General features: G+C 42.2%; 1 protein-coding gene across 1 annotated transcript; it reads right to left on the reverse strand.

Moving 5' to 3' along the window:
- Positions 1-12,685: 12,685 nt before the first annotated feature.
- LOC147422114 (uncharacterized) lies at positions 12,686-23,660 on the reverse strand. The gene is made up of 2 exons (XM_086503015.1): positions 22,358-23,660; positions 12,686-13,264 (listed from the first exon to the last, which is right to left on the reverse strand). Exons 1-2 carry the CDS (start codon positions 23,618-23,620, stop codon positions 12,686-12,688), a joined length of 1,842 nt encoding a protein of 613 aa, XP_086359141.1. The 5' UTR covers positions 23,621-23,660.
- Between the last annotated feature and the right edge of the window lie 973 nt (positions 23,661-24,633).

A 24,633-nucleotide genomic window follows, 5' to 3' on the forward strand; every position in this document is an offset into this window, starting at 1 on the left:
CTATGGTTATGAAAGGGGAATTAACAAATGCTAAGGCACATCACAGTCCACCACAGGTGACACCTCAACCACCAACCTATCCCTAGTGTCCTGCCAACAACCAACATCATCTAAAACCATCAGCAACCAAAAGCGGCTGAAAGCAAGGGATGGTGGAACAAAAAAAGGACCAATTTTTTTTCCACCTTATTGGTATCACTGAAAAAGTGGGGACTGGTAAAATTTTTGTAGTTTGTGTCAAAACCTGTCCGACATTTTATTATGATGTTCCTCTTTTAAAGATGTACCCAATGATATATAATATGATAACTAATTTCTTTTATGACTTGGATAAATCGCATTGCAAAGATTTGTCAAAGTACCATCAAAGGTACTGTCAAGGACAATCAATTTTGTACCACCATCCCTTGCTTTTAGCCAAGTGCCACCTCCAGGCAACTAGCATCACTCTTGGAGCTTCAAATTTCCACCTATGGTGCTAGTTGAAAGGCGACTCTGTCAACAACAGGAACGGCCACCAATCACTTCATGGTAGTGCATGCCCATCAATGCCTGCATGGTGAGCCGCGTTGGCAACATGCTTACCACAAGCCATCACCAAACAAGTATTTTTAACCAATGCTAGGGACCTCAAGGCTCACATAGACCATCAGTTGCTTTTCTTCTCACAATGGAGAGCGGCTACCAACCCTCTTTCTCTTGTCCACCACCCAATTATTGGCATGCTCACATGCAGCCCACAATGCACTGCATCCTCCCAAGACAATCTATAGTGCAATACAACGAACACTTCAACCATCCATCTCAACCACCATCTATCCCTCTAGCTATCCCTCACCACATAGTATTAAGCCGTTGTGGGATTACCAAACCACACACACGCACACCATCTCTCTCTCTCTCTCTCTCTCTCTCTCTCTCTCTCTCTCTCTCTCTCTCTCTCTCTCTCTCTCTCTCTCTCTCTCTCTCTCTCTCTCTCTCTCTGTCTCTCTCTCTCTCTCTCTCTCTCTCTCTCCACACACTCGCAGTCACCACCTTTGGACGACAATGCAACTTCACACCCCTCCCACCCTTGTGTTTTGGCTGTAGTTTTCTCCCAACCACCACCAAATGAGAGCGTCCAAGCCATCCCAATTAGCCCATCATCCACTATGCAAACTCACACTCTCTCTCAATCTCTCTTGAACAACTTTTCTCCTAGTATCGCAATGGCCACCTTTCCCAAACATGGCATAACAACCACCACATAATGTCCACAAAGATCTAGTAATTACCACAAACCACAAATGTCCACTGATTTTTGAGACATATGCATTGGACATCGATGGGATAGCCAATTCCCATATCTCTTTGACCACCTATCAGAGGAAAGGGTAGAGATCCATGCACAAGAACACATACCAACCACTTATCTCACCTTTTGCGATCATTGGTACGAATCCCACAAGCCTTATTTCACAAGTCTTGAGTATGGCCCGTGGATGTGTCATGAACCACAGAACACTTGTCCTGAATGAAAAGAAATGACTCCCATAGCCGCAAACTACAACGGGAAGGTCGAGGTTCACCATATCTATGGTGAATCAATACCGATGTAAATAACCTCTTTTTCCACTTTGTAGTTTTCTTTATAGCTAGTGCTAAATAAAATTTTCCTTTTTGTTTATGCCTCTTTAATTTCTCTGGAAGTATCTCTATATGTAGCCCTCTACAATAGAAAATGAGTAATAATGTTTAATTATTGCTTCATGGACAAGGGGTAAGTATATTTCCTTCGCTGCTTGTTTGATTTTCCACCAACTCTGAGAGTTTTCTAATACTCCCATGCCACGACAATGTTGTTTCTACCATAATTTTTTTCTACTGAAAGGCAAAACATCCCTAGCATCTCTTGATTTGTAGGTGCGGTCCTTGCAACAGAGAAGTAATCATCCATAGCTTCAATCCATATTTCCGCATCTTTCTCAATATCGTCACCCTCTCCTTTAACGCTAGGTTGGTAATGGAACACTTTTATGTCCTAGGACACTTTTATGTCCTATTAAGTGACCATTTTCCTTGAATTATCTCAAGAGTTTCAAAATGGATTTTGAGGTGCTATCTATCTAGAAATTTGTCTCATGAGCTGAAAAAAACTTGACATTTTTTTGGAATATCAATTCCATCTTTAACCTTGTCCTTGCACAACATTTCACAACCTAAACTGTGTGAAAAAACCGGTCCTATTTTTGGCTTTTTTCAGCTTTTTGCAACTATACCACTCTAGAATTCATGTTTGTGAGGTCTAGAATGCTAGAGAACTATCTTTAGTATTCCTCAACATGTCCTGATGCTTCTAGGGAGAAATAAATGTTAAAGTTGTAAGTTATGACCAAATTACAAAAATTGTCAAATCCTATTTTTTATCCAATTTTAGCTCTTCTATGATTTTTTTGGTGGCTTTCATGATATCCAAATGCAGTTTTGAGTTTCTATGTCGCATATTGTAACATAAAGCTAATATTCCTTGAGTTTTGGGGCACCTAATACCCTATTTTGCATAGTAGACAACGGTGGTTGATTTTTTCAATTATAGAAGAAAACGAAACATTCTAGTATATCAAGTATAGCTTTTTCAGTATTGTTAGTTTCTTGTGAAAACTACATGCATTTTGTAGGTAGTAACCATATCTAGTCATAAGGATCAAATTTGGCTAGATATTGAATAGTTTCTATGGGATTCTACAACTCAGAATGTTGAACCCAGTTTTTTCATGTTTGCTGTATTTAGCACTTCATCTTTGTCCCCAAGATTCCCCTTGGTAAGAGATGTATTATTCTTTTGACATACTCCATGGATCCTTATGAACCTAAAGGACAAAAGGGAACTAAGAAAACATGCATATATTATTTGTATTGAGCGTGGCTATAGAAACTTTGATGATAGGTTTGCAGAATGGTAAAAATTCAACTTTTTTGTACCTATTTCTTTTGGCAAAACAAAAAATAGTGAGTGAGATGTAATCATGTGTTCTGATCACCAACCCATTGAAGTTAACTAGGGAATTTATCTCAAGTCCTACAAAAATCCCTAATCTTATTTTTATGCAACAAAACATAAAAAATGATTGTTTTGATGAAAATGTACTGGTCCATCAACTTTGGAGGCTTGGTGTGACCAAAAGATGAGAAATTTAATTTACAAGTTTCTTATTTTTTCCATGTGTAGTAGGCCTTGAACTATAACCTCATGAAAGGATTTTACAAAATGAGTGGATCTACTATGATTTTGGAGGTTTTTTTCAAAACCCTGAAAGGACACTTTTATGTCTTGTTAGGTTACCAACCTAGTGTTAAAAGAAGGTGGTTGAATTTGTTTGAGAAATAATTTTTTTTCTTGAATTTCTATGTAAATAGCATCATTCTAAGGGTTTTCCAATGTAGAAGTGATTTGAGGATTCACCTGAGTGTACATCAATGTTTATAATAACTCAAATTAATAGGCTATTTTCCAAACTTAGACTTATCGAGTCCACTAAAAGCTCAATAATATGACTTAACTGATTCATTAAAACTCAATCACATGACTTTATCAATCTTGACTTATCCAAATCAAAACTCAGTCACATGACTTCACCAGTCCATCAAAACTCAATCACATGACTTTAACCAGCCATGATTATCTCAATCACATGACTTAACCAGTCATGGATTATCCAATTCGCCAAAAAAATAACTTACATGCCTTAACCAATCACATTAGGAAAAATATGAACCCTCTAGGGGCCCTTTGGGATTAAGGTTAATTAGAGGCCAGCCAATGAGAAGAGGGTGGTGGACACACTCTATGCCCTCAAAAATGTAGGGGGACAAAGTAGTCTTACACTTCTTAAATGGGCTCTTACCTAGTGAGAAGGTGGGGTGGGGGGGGGTGGGCCATATGGAACCTCCAACTTCCCTCCTTTTTGATCCGGTTCTGAAAAAATCCCAAAAATTTGAAATTTTTCAAAAATTTCAAAACTCAAATTTCATCTTTTGAAAACCCCCCTAAAACTATTTTATGGTCAAAAAAGCATTTTTTGATCTCAAAAAGTCAAAACATGTATCCAAAAACCCTAAAATTCAAATTTTTTTAAAAAAAATTAAAAAATCTTTTTTGCTATCCAGAGCTCCCCCAAAAGTAGTTATTAGGCAAAAAATGATTTTCTCTCTCTAGAACCCCTTTTCCAACCCCTCCTTGGTTGCAACCATCACACTCATCCTCTACTCCAACACTCTCTCTCTCTCTCTCTACACCATCTCCATTGCTGCAGCAAGGAAGCTCCTCTCTCCTCCCCTACCACCTTCCATTGCCACACCAAGCAAGGGTTATCCACCTTCTCCTCCCAGTGCCACACCAAGCAAGGGTTTTCCACCTTCTCCTCCCATTGCCACAAGGGTTAACCACTTTGTCATATCACTTTATCCCACCTACATTGTAGAAACAAGCAAGGTTCTTCTCCTCCTCCTAGTTTGCTTTGCTCAACCATGGCCAACTCTACTTCGCAAAGGCGGCCAAAGGATGAGGTCACAGCACTTGCATGCCATAACACTAGAGGTGTAGATGATGAGTGGGTGCCACAAGAGTTCACCAAAGGTGCTTGGGTATACATGCAACCATCTGTTGTTGGCCCTCATCGTGTGCGGAATCGTGCAAACTTGGATCTTCATTGGAAAGGAAAGCTCCTTGGCTTCAAGAACCGCAAAGACAAGGGGACCGTAGCCATTGTGCAACATGTTTTCTCAATGTCAACCATGCACTTGCAAAAACCACCTCGATTTCCAACACATTGTAAGTACATGTTTTGAGAATACAAAGCTAGGTGTGAAATCACAGTGTAATGTTATTATGGAGGAGCAGCCACTACATAGTCTCTCCGGCACATTCAATGCTATACATGCGGATATTGGAGCAATAATGTTCCCACATCTTTGCCCAACCAAACTGGTTCAAAGAAGGATTTTCTTCTATTCTCACTCCTATATTGTCCCTACTTCTACACAAGCATTTGGAACGCTTGAACCCATCAAAGTAACTTCCTTATTAAGTATGGAGTGGCCAATCCCAGATTTGTGGTCAGTAGCATCTTTCAAGCAAAAGATGATAATGAATGTCCAAAACTCTTTGAAATAATGTAAAGCTTCTAGGTCTGTGGGCTTGAGTTGGTGTTTGCCTATTCATTGTTTTGTGCACATTTTTAAAGAGTTTGGATTTGTGGAGACTACCACAATGCTTGTATGTAAAGATGCGCATTACGAGGAATTAGGAAGGCTTTTAGAAGAGGACTGGGGTTTTGTGGAGGGCATGCACAACGGGGGCCGGTACCGTTGTAAGGTTGGAGCTTTAGGTATTGGAATGCGCTATTTGAAATCCCGCACCTCCTTGTACATACGATTTCACTATGATCGTTGGATGTGCAAGCTTAGAGTGTGGACTCCCTTACAGAGTGTAGACGACGCTATTGCAAGCTTTGACATTGCAGTGAAGATGCCCAACGATGCTTTGGAGGTAGTCCAAGTGAATAAGCATTGGACTTTCAGTAATGTTCGAGAACATTTGGTTATTATGGGTTTTGAGGCCCTTCAACGAGCACAATTTCGTTTACAAGGTCACAAGGTGAGAATCTTTCCACCACATTTTCAATACATCATGGTTTGTCGATCATTAGATGCTTATTGAAATGAATGTCCGCAGATTGGGAAGAGAATAGAAGACAAATTGAAGGTCGAGGAGGACTGGGGGATAGATGGAACTATGCTATCGATCTTATAACTTTGTAACTCTTGCAATTTTCATATTGATCCCCGCTGTAATCAACATGATTTTCTTCGGCAAATCATGCCTTTGAATATAATTTTTTGCATTGGGATGAGAAATCATTTTTTGGTGAAAGTGCCTTTTTTTAATGTCTTAAAAAAAGGGTCCATTATAAAAGGGGGGCCACCTAACTCATTCACTATTTTCACTTTTGCAACTCTTGAGATCCTCCACTCTCTATCCACACCCCAGGTTAGACATGGATGCAGCCACAGCCTCTGCATCTGCACCCACATCCATCCCTTTGTCACGCTTCATTCTCTTCCTCGAGGACACCAAATACAAAGGGAAGTTGGACCTCCACACCTTTTTTACTCGTCTCCCTGACCTTGATGCCACAGTTTCCCTTCACATGGATGCATTTGAGGAGATTTCTGCGTTCATGGAGGAGCACATCATAAAATATTCTGTATCTATCCCCCCACATGCAGGGATCTGGGTGCCTTGCGATCTTTTGCGCTATATACACAAAGGTGATCGCCCATTCTGCAATCCGTTGCAACGATTCCAAGAAATTGCAACCGATGCAGGCCATTACTTGGACGAGCAAGCCCCTGGGGTGTCAGCGCTCAAGAAGCGCAAGTTGGGGGTGGAGTACCTTTCTCGGATCGCAACATTTATCTTCTTGGTGAGCGAGAAACCTGATTTGGAGGAGCTCCGCTTACCACACCTTCAAGTTGGATCCTTTATCAAGGACACCAAGGAGCGGCAGGTTATCCCCATGAACCCTGCAGCGGAAGGAAAAGCACACTGGCTCGAGTACCCTAAGGGTCTTGAGGAAGTGGTTGAGAAATCCATAGTTGCGGCTGGCCCTAGTGACACTCCAGTGCCACTACCACTGACAGATGTGGCAATCCGAGAGGTAGAAATCAGCCGCTTCTACTCAGTGTTAGTGGATGGGGAGGAGTATGTGTTCCCGCATGATTTGGAAAAAGCATTTGGCCTACGCATGGATGAATGCTTGAGCGTGATATGCAACAACAGCAAATGTCCCTTAGACAATACACCAGATGCCCTAGAAATCAAACTCTTGCCAGATGGGGACTCTGTTGTTGACACTATTGCAGTTGTATGTGCGGAGGTCCTGGGAGCAGAGCAGTTGCACATGGTTGATGAAGATTTCCAAGCCACCCAAGCCAAGGTTGAGGCTTCTAGGATGCCTATGCCATTATGAGACCTCCTATCTGATGATCCAAAGCTTGTATCTATGGTGCATGGGAGCATTGACTTGGATGCAAAGGGCAACAGGAAGGAGGACGACAAGGAGCAGGAGGTAAACTGTATCCTAATTTTCATGTTACTATTTTATCCTTCATTGTATTTTTTCTTTACCTTCATAGGTTTATGACAGGATGTTGTGGAGGTTGATGATTTTGCTGCAAGGATGGGTGGCAAGTAGACGGGCTTTGGACCTCAAGCTTCCCTTGCGCATTACCTAGGACAACTCCCCCCTGGCGATGTGGCCATTATCCATAATGAATTTACTCCCCAAGCCCATTTTATGACTTGGTCGTTAAAAGCTTTGAGCAAGTTTTTGTGTTTGAGCACCATTGCTCAAACTGCGCATCAAGTGTTCCTAGTGCGTAGATCCCTTGTATGCACAACGTTTGGCACTGGCTTTCGTGGGAAAGTGCTTGCCCAGATAGGGATACATGCTTCCATTGGCTCAACTGACCCAAATGCCATAGCGTAGTCCCTCTTGACTGGGGAGTTGCCTTACAAGCAAAATAGGCGCCAGGAAATGTGCAAAAAAATTATGAACTCCTCAGATACATGATGTAAAATCACTATGCTGGAACGAATAAAAAATATTTGGAATTGTCTCTCTATATTGCAAATTCTTTTGAATCTGATTTGTCAATCTTGAAAATTGTTTCAATTGGTGATATGAATTGTTTTTTGATTGGTGACTTTGTTATTTCAAGTTCTATATGTAATTGCAGTCAATTTCAGTATATTTGTGCCTTTTAAGTACCCTAGGGGGTAGATTAGCCTATAAGGGGCAAAAAAATGCATGGCCACAAGGGCGCGCAAATGGCCCATCCATCAGTTTTGGATGGGCCATTTGCGCGCCCTTGTGGCCAGGCATTTTTTTCCCCCTTATAAGCCAATCTACCCCCTAGGGTACTTAAAAAGCACAAATATACTGCAATGGATTGGTTTTGCATCATTCATTTAAATGCACCCCTTTTATGGCAATTCCAGCATATGTTCAGACTCGAGGACACTAGAAAAGCTAAAATCAATTATGAAATGAATTTTCCAGCACACTATCACCTGCTTTAGCTCTACCTAGTACACCCCTCCACCAAAATGTCAAATTACATTGGACATTTGAAAAATCCAAATTAATGTTGCATAGACACTTGGTTTCACAATATGTTATTTGTTTTGATATCCTATAAGGAGTTCAAAGCTTGAAATGACCAAAAAAAGGTGTCCACAAGGATCCATGTAAAATATTGATGCAAAACCAATAGGTTTTAGTAAATTTGTGCATTTTAAGTACCCTTGGGGGTAGATAAGCCTAAAAGGGGCAGAAAAAGGCCTAGCCACAAGGGCGCGCAAATGGGCCATCCATCACTTTTGGATGGGCTATTTGCGTGCCCTTGTGGCCAGGCATTTTTTTGCCCCTTATAAGCCAATCTACCCCCTAGGGTACTTAAAAAGCACAAATATACTGCAATGCATTGGTTTTGCATCATTTATTTAAATGCACCCTTTTCATATGGCAATTCCAGCATATGTTCAGACTCAAGGACACTAGAAAAGCTGAAATCAATTATAAAATGAATTTTCCAGCACACTATCACCTGCTTTAGCTCTACCTAGTACATCTCTCCACCAAAAAGTCCAATTACATTGGACATTTGAAAAATCCAAATTAATGTTGCATAGACACTTGGTATCACAATATGTTATTTGTTTTGATATCCTATAAGGAATTCAAAGCTTGAAATGACCAAAAAAAGGTGTCCACAAGGATCCATGTAAAATATTGATGCAAAACCAATAGGTTTTAGTAAATTTGTGCATTTTAAGTACCCTTGGGGGTAGATAAGCCTAAAAGGGGCAGAAAAAGGCCTGGCCACAAGGGCGCGCAAATGGCCCATCCATCAGTTTTGGATGGGCTATTTGTGCGCCCTTGTGGCCAGGCATTTTTTTGCCCCTTATAAGCCAATCTACCCCCTAGGGTTCTTAAAAAGCACAAATATACTGCAATGGATTGGTTTTGCATCATTCATTTAAATGCACCCTTTTTATGGCAATTCCAGCATATGTTCAGACTCAAGGACACTAGAAAAGCTGAAATCAATTATGAAATGAATTTTCCGGCACACTATCACCTGCTTTAGCTCTACCTAGTACACCCCTCCACCAAAAAGTCCAATTACATTGGACATTTGAAAAATCCAAATTAATGTTGCATAGACACTTGGTATCACAATATGATATTTGTTTTGATATCCTATAAGGAATTCAAAGCTTGAAATGACCAAAAAAAGGTGTCCACAAGGATCCATATAAAATATTGATGCAAAACCAATAGGTTTTAGTAAATTTGTGCATTTTAAGTACCCTTGGGGGTAGATAAGCCTAAAAGGGGCAGAAGAAAGTCCTGGCCACAAGGGCGCGCAAATGGCCCATCCATCAGTTTTGGATGGGCCATTTGCGCGCCCTTTTGGCCAGGCTTTTTTTGGCCCCTTATAGGCTTATCTACCCTCAAGGGTACTGAAAATGCACAAATTTACTGAAATTGACTGCAATTACATACAGAACATGAAATTACAAAGATAATAGACAGAGTAGACACGACTGTTGATCATATTGTCATTGGAAAGTCAAATCATTACAAAGATAAGGATGTGCAATACAAAAAGAGGGATAACTTCGGCTAATGCTCGAAGTCTCGTCGCAATCGATGTGCAAGCTGCATATCTTTTGGCTGTATTGTCACTCGCTTTGCATGAATGGCGCATAGGTTGGTATCTTCCAACACCGAAATGATATGGGCCTCTGCAGCTTCTTGAATAGCCTCTAGCGCTATTACTTGCATTCTATACTGATTTCCAAAGCTTTGAAGCACCTCCTTCACAGTGCGAGCAAAGGGGGCGCATCGAATCAAGAGCTCCGTTGTCTTCTGGTAGTGGCGGATTTCTGCAAATGCCCTTGCTATTTTTCGGCGCCGCTGCGGTTGTCTTGGGGGCACTTGCACATTTTCTAGCGGGCGGCGTTTAGCTAGGCTTCTTGAAAAACTGAGACTTGCGCCTATTTACATGCTTAGGGGCTGGTTCTGCAGCCTCTTCTGATTCTTCTTCTTCCCTTGGTTGCCGATCTTGTCATGTGGGAAGAGCTGCCTGGCCTTGAGGCAATGTCTTCGCCCCTAAGGCCACCCGGTGTGTGCGCGGTATTTTTTATCGCAGCCATGGTGGCTCACTCTCTGATTCGGTGTCTGTATGGACCACCCGAGTCCTGGATGGTCCTGCTTTTGATTGGGGGCACGACGGCTGCTCCCTATCGGACTCTAATGTTTGCTGGGCCTCTGCTTCTCTCCAGCACTGGGCATGTTGCTTCATTCTCTTTCTAGGTGTTATATCTTGAGGAGGTGGAGATTCAACAATCCTTGATGACTCTCGTGCCCTACCACCATGCCCACTACCAGAAGAGTTCCTGGAACGGCCAGGTGTTCGTGGCCGTTTTCTTGTGCCTTTAAGCTATGACGGCTTCTCACATCCTTGGAGGGTGTTTTTGTTGGCAGGCGGATGCTCTTTCGCGGTTTGTTTGGTGTGCGCTATTTCGTTGGTAAGAGCTCACCTGTTCTTAAGAAATGAGTGATTTATGAGAGCATGCAATATTTATAAGGGCCCATTTAAAAAGGGCCCTGTTCACACTAATTTTTTTAAAAGAAGTATTATTTTTTAAATAAACATGTCGCTAAGAGTTGGACCCTACGTTCACGTTTAGTGACTCGCGCAGTATCCACTTTGATCCTTGTCGCACTCTGCATCGCCGCCATGCAGCATGCTTGGTGCGACCTTGCGACATTTGCCACTTGTTGCTATGCTCTTGACGACTCCATTTGTGCACTTCAATAGCAATCTTGGATTGTCGCGCACGCTCCATTGTGAGCTTACGAGAAAATGTTGTGCGAAAAAACCAATTGAAAATCTCCTCCAAATAATTGGATTGCACCATTCCACCACTATGTCGAGTATTTTTGAAGTACACTCCCCTTGCTCGATAATGGGACTTCTCCATGCGTTGAGTGCTGAAAATTTCAAGCGATCCATACTTGTGCATAAAAAATGCACCATGCGGAAACAAGATATGTTGTTCACATGAGTAAACGATCCATATTATTAAATAAAAACAATCCCTTGTAATGAATACACCATGAAGGACTTACCATGTAATGTTAGATGTTATTTTCACCCCAAGAAAGGGTGAATATCTTGGTAAAATCCGCCAAAGCTTCTTGAAATGATTGATGTTGTTCTTCTGTTGTGCTGTTAAGGCCCATAAGCTTGACCATTTTATTAAAATGGGCCCAAACTTGCTTGCGCTTGTTTGCAAGCTTGCCATTTGAATCATTGTCTGTAGTAGCTTTGCATAACTTCTTCCAAAGCTCCCAAAGGTTATTTGCCTGCTGGTTGGAGCTGTTTTGAGCATCATATTGACTTGGATTTCCTTGGGAAACTCTCTTCAAAAAGTGTCTAGGTTTTTGTCCACTCATTGACACTTGTTGAGGAATTTCATGGGCCTCCCCAATTTTCTTTGCAGCAACTATGGACACATTTCCACCATGACAGCCAATGGAATTCAAGAGTACCTCCACTCTTTCGATCGCTTCCTGGGACTTTTCCAACGGTTTCATTGTGAAAGCATAGTCAATGTGGAGCTTCAATAGCCTATCAAAAATGCGCATGAATGCATGTAATGTACAAAAATGTACATTCGATAGAGGAAATCAAAAGATTGGATTCCAAGCGTGGTCCTTTTGATCACGGTCTGGGGCATTGAGCATGGCACATCTCAGAATAGACGCTTCCCATTCTCTACCTTCATCTCCGACATCACGACAATCTAACCCTTGTTCTCCATGCCCTTGCCATGGAACCATGTAACCGGCCTTTGGAGTGCTCTTATGTGATTTTTTTCCATTAGGTTTGTACCCTCGAGTGAAAAATGGACAAGGCATGAGAGGAGAAGCCACTTGTTTGAATCCAAGCAAACACTTTATGGTCTTCAAATCCCCACCTAAGTGCCACTCCACATCATAACTACCAAAGCCCTCAATCTCCAACTTCTGACCTGCAATTTGGGAGTGTATTACTTCTATGATCCATGGAGTTATCTCAAAAATCCATGAAAGTACTCCATTGGTCTCTTTGGGCACCTCAATAGCACCCCACCACCAAATGTCTTTCTCTGATTGCACGCTAAAAGATAGGGTGGGATATGGCTCGATTGAATCCCTTCGCTTGGTTTGTAGAAGGGCCTCGTTCATTAGAGTGACACTTAGCATCTCTAACCATCGGCCTTTCACTATTTGACACTCATCGAGTTTCAGCACAAAAGCGACTTTTGTGCCAAGCACTACAAAATAAATAGTGCTAAGACCTTAAACTTCAGCGTCAATGATAAGAATAATACCAAAGAAAAAAGTAAAGTGTGTCACCTTCTTCAGGTAACTCGTAAAATCTAAGCATGGCTTCTTGAAGCCTTCTAAGATCCTTAAACACCATGGTTGCTAGGTGAGATGGATGTTAGTACATTGATCTTCAATTGACGATATCAACGCTATGGATGTTATCCTTATGAGTGGTGGCATTAGGTGCATGAATGATTTTAAACGATAGGAGGAGAGGGGTAGATAGGGGGAGAGGCGTAAATAGGGGAAGGCTCCACGTAGGTGGGTGGTGGGGGAGACTTGTAGGTGGGAGAAGGCTCGACGTAAGTGGGCGGTGGAGGGGACTTGTAGACAGGGGAAGGCTCCTCATAAGTGGGCGGTGGAGGGGACTTGTAGGTGGGTGAAGGGTCGGCATAAGGTGGGGGTGGGGGTGACTTGTAGGTGGGTGAAGGGTCGGCATAAGGTGGGGGTGATTTGTAAATGGGAGATGGCTCATAAGTGGGCGGTGGAGGGGACTTGTAGACAGGGGAAGGCTCCTCATAAGTGCGTGGTGGAGGGGACTTGTAGGTGGGTGAAGGGTCGGCATAAGGTGGGGGTGGGGGTGACTTGTAAATGGGAGATGGCTCATAGTGAGGGGGTGGTGGTGACTTGTAAATGGGAGATGGCTCGTAGTAGCAGGGGAGCGGCGGAGACTTGTAGGTAGGAGAGGGGTCGTATTGGGGAGGGGGTGGTGGTGACCTGTAGGAGATAGGTGAGGGTGTGTAGTAGGGAGGGGATGGGGCTCTATATTGCAAATTCTTTTGAATTTGATTTGTCAATCTTGAAAATTGTTTCAATTGGTGATATGAATTGTTTTTTGATTAGTGACTTTGTTATTTCAAGTTCTGTATGTAATTGCAGTCAATTTCAGTATATTTGTGCCTTTTAAGTACCCTAGGGGGTAGATTAGCCTATAAGGGGCAAAAAAATGCATGGCCACAAGGGCGCACAAATGGCCCATCCATCAGTTTTGGATGGGCCATTTGCGCGCCCTTGTGGCCAGGCATTTTTTTTCCCCTTATAAGCCAATCTACCCCCTAGGGTACTTAAAAAGCACAAATATACTGCAATGGATTGGTTTTGCATCATTCATTTAAATGCACCCTTTTTATGGCAATTCCAGCATATGTTCAGACTCGAGGACACTAGAAAAGCTAAAATCAATTATGAAATGAATTTTCCAGCACACTATCACCTGCTTTAGCTCTACCTAGTACACCCCTCCACCAAAATGTCCAATTACATTGGACATTTGAAAAATCCAAATTAATGTTGCATAGACACTTGGTTTCACAATATGTTATTTGTTTTGATATCCTATAAGGAGTTCAAAGCTTGAAATGACCAAAAAAAGGTGTCCACAAGGATCCATGTAAAATATTGATGCAAAACCAATAGGTTTTAGTAAATTTGTGCATTTTAAGTACCCTTGGGGGTAGATAAGCCTAAAAGGGGCAGAAAAAGGCCTGGCCACAAGGGCGCGCAAATGGGCCATCCATCACTTTTGGATGGGCTATTTGCGCGCCCTTGTGGCCAGGCATTTTTTTGCCCCTTATAAGCCAATCTACACCCTAGGGTACTTAAAAAGCACAAATATACTGCAATGGATTGGTTTTGCATCATTCATTTAAATGCATCCTTTTCATATGGCAATTCCAGCATATGTTCAGACTCAAGGACACTAGAAAAGCTGAAATCAATAATGAAATAAATTTTCCAGCACACTATCACCTGCTTTATCTCTACCTAGTACATCTCTCCACCAAAAAGTCCAATTACATTGGACATTTGAAAAATCCAAATTAATGTTGCTTAGACACTTGGTATCACAATATGTTATTTGTTTTGATATCCTATAAGGAATTAAAAGCTTGAAATGACCAAAAAAAGGTGTCTACAAGGATCCATGTAAAATATTGATGCAAAACCAATAGGTTTTAGTTAATTTGTGCATTTTAAGTACCCTTGGGGGTAGATAAGCCTAAAAGGGGCAGAAAAAGGCCTGGCCACAAGGGCGCGCAAATGGCCCATCCATCAGTTTTGGATGGGCTATTTGCGCGCCCTTGTGGCCAGGCATTTTTTTGCCCCTTATAAGCCAGTCTACCCCCTAGGATACTTAAAAAGAACAAATATACTGCAATGGATTGGTTTTGCATCATTCATTTAAATGCACCGTTTTTATGGCAATTCCAGCATATGTTCAGACTCAATGACACTAGAAAAGCTGAAATCAATTATGAAATGAATTTTCCAGCACACTATCACCTGCTTTAGCTCTACCTAGTACACCCCTCAACCAAAAAGTCCAATTACATTGGACATTTGAAAAATCCAAATTAATGTTGCATAGACACTTGGTATCACAATATGTTATTTGTTTTGATATCCTATAAGGAATTCAAAGCTTGAAATGACCAAAAAAAGGTGTCCACAAGAATCCATATAAAATATTGATACAAAACCAATAGGTTTTAGTAAATTTGTGCATTTTAAGTACCCTTGGGGGTAGATAAGCCCAAAAGGGGCAGAAAAAAGTGCGCCCTTGTGGCCAGGCTTTTTTTGGCCCCTTATAGGCTTATCTACCCCCAAGGGTACATAAAATGCATAAATTTACTGAAATTGACTGCAATTACATACAAACATGAAATTACAAAGATAATAGACAGAGTAGACACAACTGTTGATCATGTTGTCATTGGAAAGTCAAATCATTACAAAGATAAGGGTGTGCAATACAAAAAGAGGGATAACTTCCGCTAATGCTCGAAGTCTCGTCGCAATCGATGTGCAAGCTGCATATCTTTTGGCTGTATTGTCACTCGCTTTGCATGAATGGCGCATAGGTTGGTATCTTTCAACACCGAAATGATGTGGGCCTCTGCAGCTTCTTGAATAGCCTCTAGCGCTATTGCTTGCATTATATATTGATTTCCATAGCTTTGAATCACCTCCTTCACAGTGTGAGCAAAGGGGGCGCGTCGAATCAAGAGCTCCGTCGTCTTCTGGTAGCGACGGATTTCTGCAAATGCCGTTGCTATTTTTCAGCGCCGCTGCGGTTGTCTTGGGGGCACTTGCACATTTGCTGGCGGGCGGCGTTTAGCTAGGCTTCTTGAAAAACTGAGACTTGCGCCTATTTACATGCTTAGGGGCTGGTTCTGCAACCTCTTCTGATTCTTCTTCTTCCCTTGGTTGCCGATCTTGTCATGTGGGAAGAGCTCCCTGGCCTTGAGGCAATGTCGTCCCCCCAACGGCCACCCGGTGTGTGCGCGGTATTTTTTATCGTAGCCATGGTGGCTCACTCTCTGATTCGGTGTCTGTATGGACCACCCGAGTCCTGGATGGTCCTGCTTGTGATTGGGGGCGCGACGGCTGCTCCTTATCGGACTCTAATGTTTGCTGGGCCTCTGCTTCTCTCCAGCACTGGGCATGTTGCTTCATTCTCTTTCTAGGTGTTATATCTTGAGGAGGTGGAGATTCAACAATCCTTGATGACTCTCGTGCCCTACCACCATGCCCACTACCAGAAGAGTTCCTGGAACGGCCAGGTGTTCGTGGCCGTTTTCTTGTGCCTTTAAGCTATGACGGCTTCTCACATCCTTGGAGGGTGTTTTTGTTGGCAGGCGGATGCTCTTTCGCGGTTTGTTTGGTGTGCGCCATTTCGTTGGTAAGAGCTCACCTGTTCTTAAGAAATGAGTGATTTATGAGAGCATGCAATATTTATAAGGGCCCATTTAAAAAGGGCCCTGTTCACACTAATTTTTTTAAAAGAAGTATTATTTTTTAAATAAACATGTCGCTAAGAGCTGGACCCTGCGTTCACGTTTAGTGACTCGTGGAGTATCCACTTTGATCCTTGTCGCACTCTACATCGCCGCCATGCAGCATGCTTGGTGCGACCTTGCGACATTTTCCACTTGTTGCTATGCTCTTGACGACTCCATTTGCGCACTTCAATAGCAATCTTGGATTGTCGCGCACGCTCCATTGTGAGCTTACGAGCAAATGTTGTGCGAAAAAACCAGTTGAACATCTCCTCCAAATAATTGGATTGCACCATTCCACCACTATGTCGAGTATTTTTGAAGTACACTCCCCTTTCTTGATAATGGGACTTCTCCATGCCTTGAGTGCTAAAAATTTTAAGCGATCCATACTTGTGCATTAAAAATGCACCATGCGCAAACAAGATATGTTGTTCACATGAGTAAACGATCCACATTATTAAATAAAAACAATCCCTTGTAATGAATACACCATGAATGACTTACCATGTAATGTTAGATGTTATTTTCACCACAAGAAAGGGTGAAGACCTTGGTAAAATCCGCCAAAGCTTCTTGAAATGATTGACGTTGTTCTTCTGTTGTGCTGTTATGGCCCATAAGCTTGACCATTTTATCAAAATGGGCCCAAACTTTCTGGCGCTTGTTTGCAAGCTTGCCATTCGAATCATTGTCAGTAGTAGCTTTGCATAACTTCTTCCAAAGCTCCCAAAGGTTATCTGCCCGCTGGTTGAAGTTGTTTTGAGTATCATATGGACTTGGATTTCCTTGGGAAACTCTCTTCAAAAAGTGTCTAGCTTTTTGTCCACTCATTGACACTTGTTGAGCAATTTCATGGGCCTCCCCTGTGTTCTTTGCAGCAACTATAGACACATTTCCACCGTGACAGCCAATGGAATTCAAGAGTACCTCCACTCTTTCGATCGCTTCCTGGGACTTTTCCAACGGTTTCATTGTGAAAGCATAGTCAATGTGGAGCTTCAATAGCCTATCAAAAATGCGCATGAATGCGTGTAATGTACAAAAATGTACATTCGATAGAGGAAATCGAAAGATTGGATTCCAAGCGTGGTCCTTTTGATCACGGTCTGGGGCATTGAGCATGGCACATCTCAGAATAGACGCTTCCCATTCTCTACCTTCATCTCTGACATCACGACAATCTAACCCTTGTTCTCCATGCCCTTGCCATGGAACCATGTAACCGGCCTTTGTAGTGCTCTTATGTGATTTTTGTCCATTAGGTTTGTAACCTCGAGTGAAAAATGGACAAGGCATGAGAGAAGAAGCCCCTTGTTTGAATCCAAGCAAACACTTTATGGTCTTCAAATCCCCACCTAAGTGCCACTCCACATCATAACTACCAAAGCCCTCAATCTCCAACTTCTGACCTGCAATTTGGGAGTGTATTACTTCTGTGATCCATGCAATTCTCTCAAAAATCCATGAAAGTACTCCATTGGTCTCTTTGGGCACCTCAATAGCACCCAACCACCAAATGTCTTTCTCTAATTGCACGCTAAAAGATAGGGTGGGATATGGCTCGACTGAATCCCTTCGCTTGGTTTGTAGAAGGGCCTCGTTCATTAGAGTGACACTTAGCCTCTCTAACCTTCGGCCTTTCACTATTTGACACTCATCGAGTTTCAGCACAAAAGCGACTTTTGTGCCAAGCACTACAAAATAAATAGTGCTAAGACCTTAAACTTCAGTGTCTATGATAAGAATAATACCAAAGAAAAAAGTAAAGTGTGTCACCTTCTTCATGTAACTCGTAAAATCTAAGCATGGCATCTTGAAGCCTTCTAAGATCCACGAAAATATTGTTCCACATTGTGTAAGGAAAGCCCTTCTCCGAACGTCTTATGGATTGTTTCTTACCTTTTCCCCTTGTCTTTGTTGCGCACGGAGCATAAAGGGAAGTTGGCATTGTGTCCTCAATGTGTAGGTATGTCCCAATGCGGGAGAACACATCTTCGTTTGTGGCCTTCTTTGCGAGCTTGACCTTGTGAGGAACGGGAAATAGGTTTTCCACAATGCCATGTTCTTTGAGGGCATCCTTTCGGAGTTGAAAAATAGCCTGATAGGCTTTGGTGTTGGTTCCAGCCTCATCACAAGCTTGTTGAACATCATCATCAGTAACCACATTTCTTAATTTACGCATAAGGTCCTTGGTGACTGCATCCTTAATGTGCTTACCTCCAGGTGATTGTAAGATAGAAATCACGTCCTCGGTATTGAGACAACTAGTGAGCAGGTTGACTCGATTATCTTGGCTTGTTCCACCGCATGCCTCCTGGATGAAGTTTCTGGCAACAAATAAACATAAATGTTAGAAAATAGTGTGAAGTAAGAATGCATCATGCAAGTAAAGACCAAATCACCTTGTGGCTGTAACTCGTCGTTTGCGTGCTCCTCCGGAATGTGAAAGAGTTTTAATGGATGAATACGGGCGTTTGCGTTCCCTTGCACCAAGGGGTGTTTCTTTCAAGTATGTGATGGTGTTGGTAAGCTTCTGGATGTGGGACTCCTTTTCTTGCATTTGTTGTTCAAGACTTTTAACTACCCTCTCCGAAGAGGCAACACTCTCTTGTAATGCCGTCGTCTTGAGGTGAAGAGCTTGACATTCGTGCATCCACATATGCAAAGAAGCACCTGCACCCATACACAGCCGCTTCCAATAGCCTAACAAGCCTGCTTCTCCCCTCCCAAGAAATTGAAGAAATGTGGAAAGGCTATTAAACGGTGGATGGAAGCGGCTTATAGGATCATAAGGGTACAAATGGCCATCCACCCAAATGTCAACATTGGTCTCACAAGCGGTGCGACGTTCCTGTGATGACCTTTGATCACCCTCACTAGTGGTCTTCGGTGCAAATGCCGTGGGTAAGAGAATATGTATGCTTTTGGTGTGCGAAGTACGTGGTGGTGGAAGCAAACCATTTGTGATGTCCGTGAGCACCATGGAAGCTGTTGCTCGAGGAAGCAAATGATGAAAAGATAGAGGGGGAAGGATAGAGAGGCCGAGCAGGATGGAAGGAGAGAAAGCGGGAGAGGGGGAGGGAGAGATTGGGGAGGAGGAGGAAGGTAGGGGCAGAGAGGGAGAGGAGAGGGAGAGGGAGAGAGGAGGGAGGAGGGAGGAGGGAGGAGGAGGAGAGAAGAAAATGTTTATTACTTTTTGGGGGAAAAGATGTTTGAAAAAATGGCTTTCTAAGCTTCTGGGTTAAAAAATGGGTCAAACAATGATTTTTGAATATGTATATATGTTGGGAGGGAGTTTTCAGTAAAAAAAAAATAAAAATGAAATTTTTAAAGAAAAGTCAAATTTTGACTCTTTTTGACCCACGGAATTGCTGATGTGGACACACCCCTATGCTTCCTTCACTTTAAAAAAAGCTAGAGAGAGAAAGCAACCCTTTAGGTCCACATCCTCCATTTGTCTTAAAAAAAGGCTAGAAAAGCCTACTCAAAACTACCTTCTTCAATGCCCTTGCCCCCTAAACCCCACACAACATTAGCCTTAATCCCTAAAAATTAGGATTCCTTACAAGGCCCATGTAAGGTTCATATTTCTCCTAATGATGGTCTTGTGTTATAGCCATATTTTGTCCGTAGGTCTATACATAAAGTCTACGGAAAAATTATGGCTATGTTGCAATACAAGATCATCATGCCGGACTCCAATCACCATAAAACCCATCTCCATAAGGTAAAATATAACCTCATATCTATAGTCGTTTGTATAATCATCTACATCAAAATCTATATGGTCACCTACAATAATCCACGATACATATGCTCTCTCTCGATATTTCATTTTGATGTTTTGATTTGTGTGTTTTATGTACATGGTGACCACGTGACTTGTACATGGAATTATGGTGGTCGTGTGACTTGATTATGTGATTGGAGGTTTGTCATGTGGTATGATATGCATATCATATTGCTACATGGAATCTAATTTGGTTTTGAGGTTTCTTGAGTTGTTTTGCTAAGTTACGTTGAGAGTATGGTAGGTATGTTGTTTTGTATTCTTCAGAATATGATGTTTAATCAAAATAAATTAGAAATGGTTATTTTTTAAAATCTACATTTTATGCTAATCACAAATGTGCATGAGCATACATTCCCACAAGCAAAGACATGCATGCATGCTACATTTGATTGTTTGGTGATTGAAGGATTGCACAACTGAATGTAGACTTTTCTCATTCCATACTAATATTTGAGGATATGATTAATGTAATTTGAGCATTAGAAAGCTCAAAATAATTTTTCAATTCAAAAATCTCAAAAAAAGCTCGTAGATATAAAATCCCCTCAATAATCCATCTGAAGCTTACAAAGCAAAGGCAGAATTTATCAAAAGCGTCGATAAATATCAATTCCTCAAATTTGAAGCAAGAGATAGTTGAGTAGCCACTCCTTCAAATGTATTTAAGACGCTTTAAGTATTCACAATATTTCACCTCAAAAGTTTAATCATTCAACAATATTGCTGAGCTACCTCCCTAGAAAGAAAAAGTATTCTAAGGATACTTATAAGATCAAGAAGGAATCCTAAGAACGAATATCTGAGACTAATAGTCCATCTTGTCAACTATTGGTCTCAAGCCTAGTCAAATGAACAATCTGTAGGTGGACAATCTTTGGTACTTGTCGAAGCCGTATCACACTTTCCTTATAATTGAAGAGGCGAGGGTGGGAGGTCACAAGTTAGTTCCAGTTTTTAAAATTGTTGATTGCGAGCCTTTCTCAAATTAAAAATTTATGTAAAAGCAGCTTATGTCTTACTACATGCTTTGATTTCTTCTTCTTCTTCTTGGTTTTTTTTTGGTTGGGGGGAAGTCAAGCATAGCTATTCAAGTCCTCATTGTTGCATTAATTTTTGCTCTTCTGTCTTGATATAAAATAATTTCAAGAATGTACTTGTTAATTTATCTTATAAGGTACCAAGTTAAGATATCAAATATGATGTCATGAAATTTTATTTTGGTGTTCACTAATTTTTGTGGTTGTTTCAATATATAGTCATTCTAAGACTGGATAGTATAGCAACCCTTTAGTTTATCAGAGGACTAGTCCCCGTTTTCTCTATATCTTCTATACTAATAAGGTAAAATTTGCGATTAAGACAAATTTTCATATTAGGAAAGATATTGCCATTGTGAATTTTACTTGGGTCTCAATGTATAGTTTGGTCATTTAGACTATACCAAAATTATACCATTCTATTGCTAAGCAAACAGAATTTGATTTGAATGTATCTAAGAAGGAAAACATATTTAGCTATCTTAACCTCCACCTAGAATCTAAATAGAAAGAAGACTTGCTACTCAAACTAAATGCCTGAGTGAGTTCAAGAAGTGTGATTCATATTAATTATATCCTAACATGTAGAAAATCTTTGCTAATTAAGATTCTTGTATTAGGATCCAATCAAGTATAAACTTAGAAATTTCAGTTATGCTAAAGAAGATCAAAGCATTGAAAGGTTGAGAATATAAATTATTTATTTGGTTAGAGGTTTTAAATAATCATGTTGCTTTTGGCTTTGAGTGGTTATATGCTCATTAGAATTCAAACACAATTAGTACATTGAGCTTCAATTGACGATATCAACACTTTGGAGTTGATATCGTCAACTGAAGCTCAATGTACTAATGGTGTATGACCGAGTGAGTCCAATAAGTGTGATACAACTGAAGCTCAAATACCCGAGTGAGTCCAATAAGGGTGATACATACTAACCATATCCTAACATGTACAAAATCTGCGCTAAATAAGATTCTTGCATTAAGATTCAACCAGTTATAAAATTGAAAATTTGAGCTATGCTAAAGAAGAACGAAGCATTGAAAAGGTTGAAAATATAAGTTCTTTATTTGGTAAGAGATTTCAAAGAATCATGTAGGCTTTGGCTTTAAATGGTTACATGCTCATTACAACTCAAACACCATGGTTTCTAGGTGAGATGGATGTTAGTACATTGATCTTCAATTGACGATATCAACGCTATGGATGTTATCCTTATGAGTGGTGGCATTAGGTGCATGAATGATTTTAAACGATAGGAGGAGAGGGGTAGATAGGGGGAGAGGCGTAAATAGGGGAAGGCTCCACGTAGGTGGGTGGTGGGGGAGACTTGTAGGTGGGAGAAGGCTCGACGTAAGTGGGCGGTGGAGGGGACTTGTAGACAGGGGAAGGCTCCTCATAAGTGGGCGGTGGAGGGGACTTGTAGGTGGGTGAAGGGTCGGCATAAGGTGGGGGTGGGGGTGACTTGTAGGTGGGTGAAGGGTCGGCATAAGGTGGGGGTGGGGGTGATTTGTAAATGGGAGATGGCTCATAAGTGGGCGGTGGAGGGGACTTGTAGACAGGGGAAGGCTCCTCATAAGTGCGTGGTGGAGGGGACTTGTAGGTGGGTGAAGGGTCGGCATAAGGTGGGGGTGGGGGTGACTTGTAAATGGGAGATGGCTCATAGTGAGGGGGTGGTGGTGACTTGTAAATGGGAGATGGCTCGTAGTAGGAGGGGGGCGGCGGAGACTTGTAGATAGGAGAGGGGTCGTAGTAGGGAGGGGGTGGTGGTGACTTGTAGGAGATAGGTGAGGGTGTGTAGTAGGAAGGGGGTGGGGGGGACTTGTAGTAGATAGGAGAGGGTGTGTAGTAGGAAGGGGGTGGGGGAGACTTGTAGAAGGGGGAGGGCTCATTGTAGTAGGTGGGAGGGGGAGGAGACTTGTAGTAGACAGGGGAAGGCTTGTAATAGTGTGGCTTGTAGTAGGGCTTGGGCTTGTAGTAGTAGGGTTTGGGCTTTGAGTAGTAGTAGGGTTTGGGCTTTGAGTAGTAGTAGGGCTTGGGCTTATAGTAGTAGGGCTTGGGAGAAGGCTTGTAGTAATAGGGTTTGGGCTTTGAGTAGTAGTAGGGCTTCGGAGCAGGCTTGTAGTAATAGGGCTTGGGCTTTGAGTAGTAGTAGGGCTTGTAGTGGTAATGGGGCTTGGGCTCGTAGTAGTAGTAGGGCTTGGGCTTGTAATAGCTGTGGTGGTAACGGGGCTTGCGCTTGTAGTAGTAGTAGGGCTTGGGCTTCTTGTAGACAGGCTTGGGCTTGGGCTTGGGTTTGTAATAAGGCTTGGGCGCGTAGTAGTAGGGTTTGGGAGAAGGTGGCGAGGGCGTCTTGTAGGAAGGGACAGGAGAGGCGGCCTTCTTCTTGGGGTAGTAGCTGTAGCTATCGTCCTCCTCATCTTTCACGGGAGGGTAGTAGCTGGCCTGCACGCTGAGGAAGGCGGAGGCCAAGAAGGCCAGGAACAGGAGGAGAGGGTGACGGAGTCGGAACCCCATCGTCGTCAGCAGGCAGTGAGCAGCAGCTAGTGGGGGGTGGAGGAGCGAGGAGAGCTTTCTGCGTCCCTCCTTTTATACTACTATGTCGCAAGCACGAACTGCTGCTCTTGTCACCAGGCTGTACTCGACGTACTCTACGGAGGGAGGGAGGGAAATTCTCTTGACGTGCTGAACGACGTGCATGCAGCTCGCTTAAGTGCTCGTTATTGAACGTCGTATGAAGCGTGCAAGTTGACCATTTCGTCCTCTCCTCGTTAGTAGTGAACAATCTGCATGGTTGTGCCATTACGACACTTCTTTAATGTTTTTTCCCGAAAGAAGAACAATTTTTTTTACTAATTGAGGCTGCTAATTATTAATTGAGGTTGTTATCTCTTCATCAAAACATGTTAATCTTTTTACTTGATGCACACACGTTACATTCAACCTTTTGATGCATGAACTAGGGTGAAGGCATCTAGAGAGGGCCCTAACTTTCTAGGTAGCCTAAAGGTTTTAGCCATGGATACCGAACACTTATGTCATACCTTGCAATAAGTGATGTTCAAGAGACCGGAGTCAAGAATTTCACCACATTTTAGTGATCGATGTAGTCCATAAGTATGTATCTTCTCAAGTAACCATGGAACCAGCTAAAAGCTTCACACTCTGTCTTCATTCTAGGCATATCATGTTTGGGGAGGATCCCTTGCTCACTCTCTATCCACACCCCAAGTTAGACATGGATGCTGCCATAGCCTCTGCATCTGCACCCACATCCACCCATTTGTCACGCTTCATCCTCTTTCTCGAGGACACCAAATACAAAGGGAAGTTGGACCTCCACACCTTTTTTACTCGTCTCCCTGACCTTGATGCCACAGTTGCCCTTCACATGGATGCATTTGAGGATATTTCTACGTTCATGGAGGAGCACATCATAAAATATTATGTATCTATCCCCCCACATGCAGGGATCTGGGTGCCTTGCGATCTTTTGCGCTATATACACAAAGGTGATCGCCCATTCTCCA

This window comes from Adiantum capillus-veneris, chromosome 27, assembly GCF_014529385.1.
Source record: "Adiantum capillus-veneris isolate H3 chromosome 27, ASM1452938v2, whole genome shotgun sequence".
Lineage (NCBI taxonomy): Eukaryota > Viridiplantae > Streptophyta > Polypodiopsida > Polypodiales > Pteridaceae > Adiantum > Adiantum capillus-veneris.

What these genes read in the sequence shown, in the direction of transcription:
- LOC147422114 (XM_086503015.1), bottom strand. Translation starts at nt 23,620, where the DNA reads ATGGGGTTCCGACTCCGTCACCCTCTCCTCCTGTTCCTGGCCTTCTTG. An exon ending in TCTACCCCTCTCCTCCTATC is followed by an intron (nt 13,265 to 22,357) that starts GTTTAAAATCAT and finishes CAAATTCAAAAG; the next exon opens with AATTTGCAATATAGAGCCCC.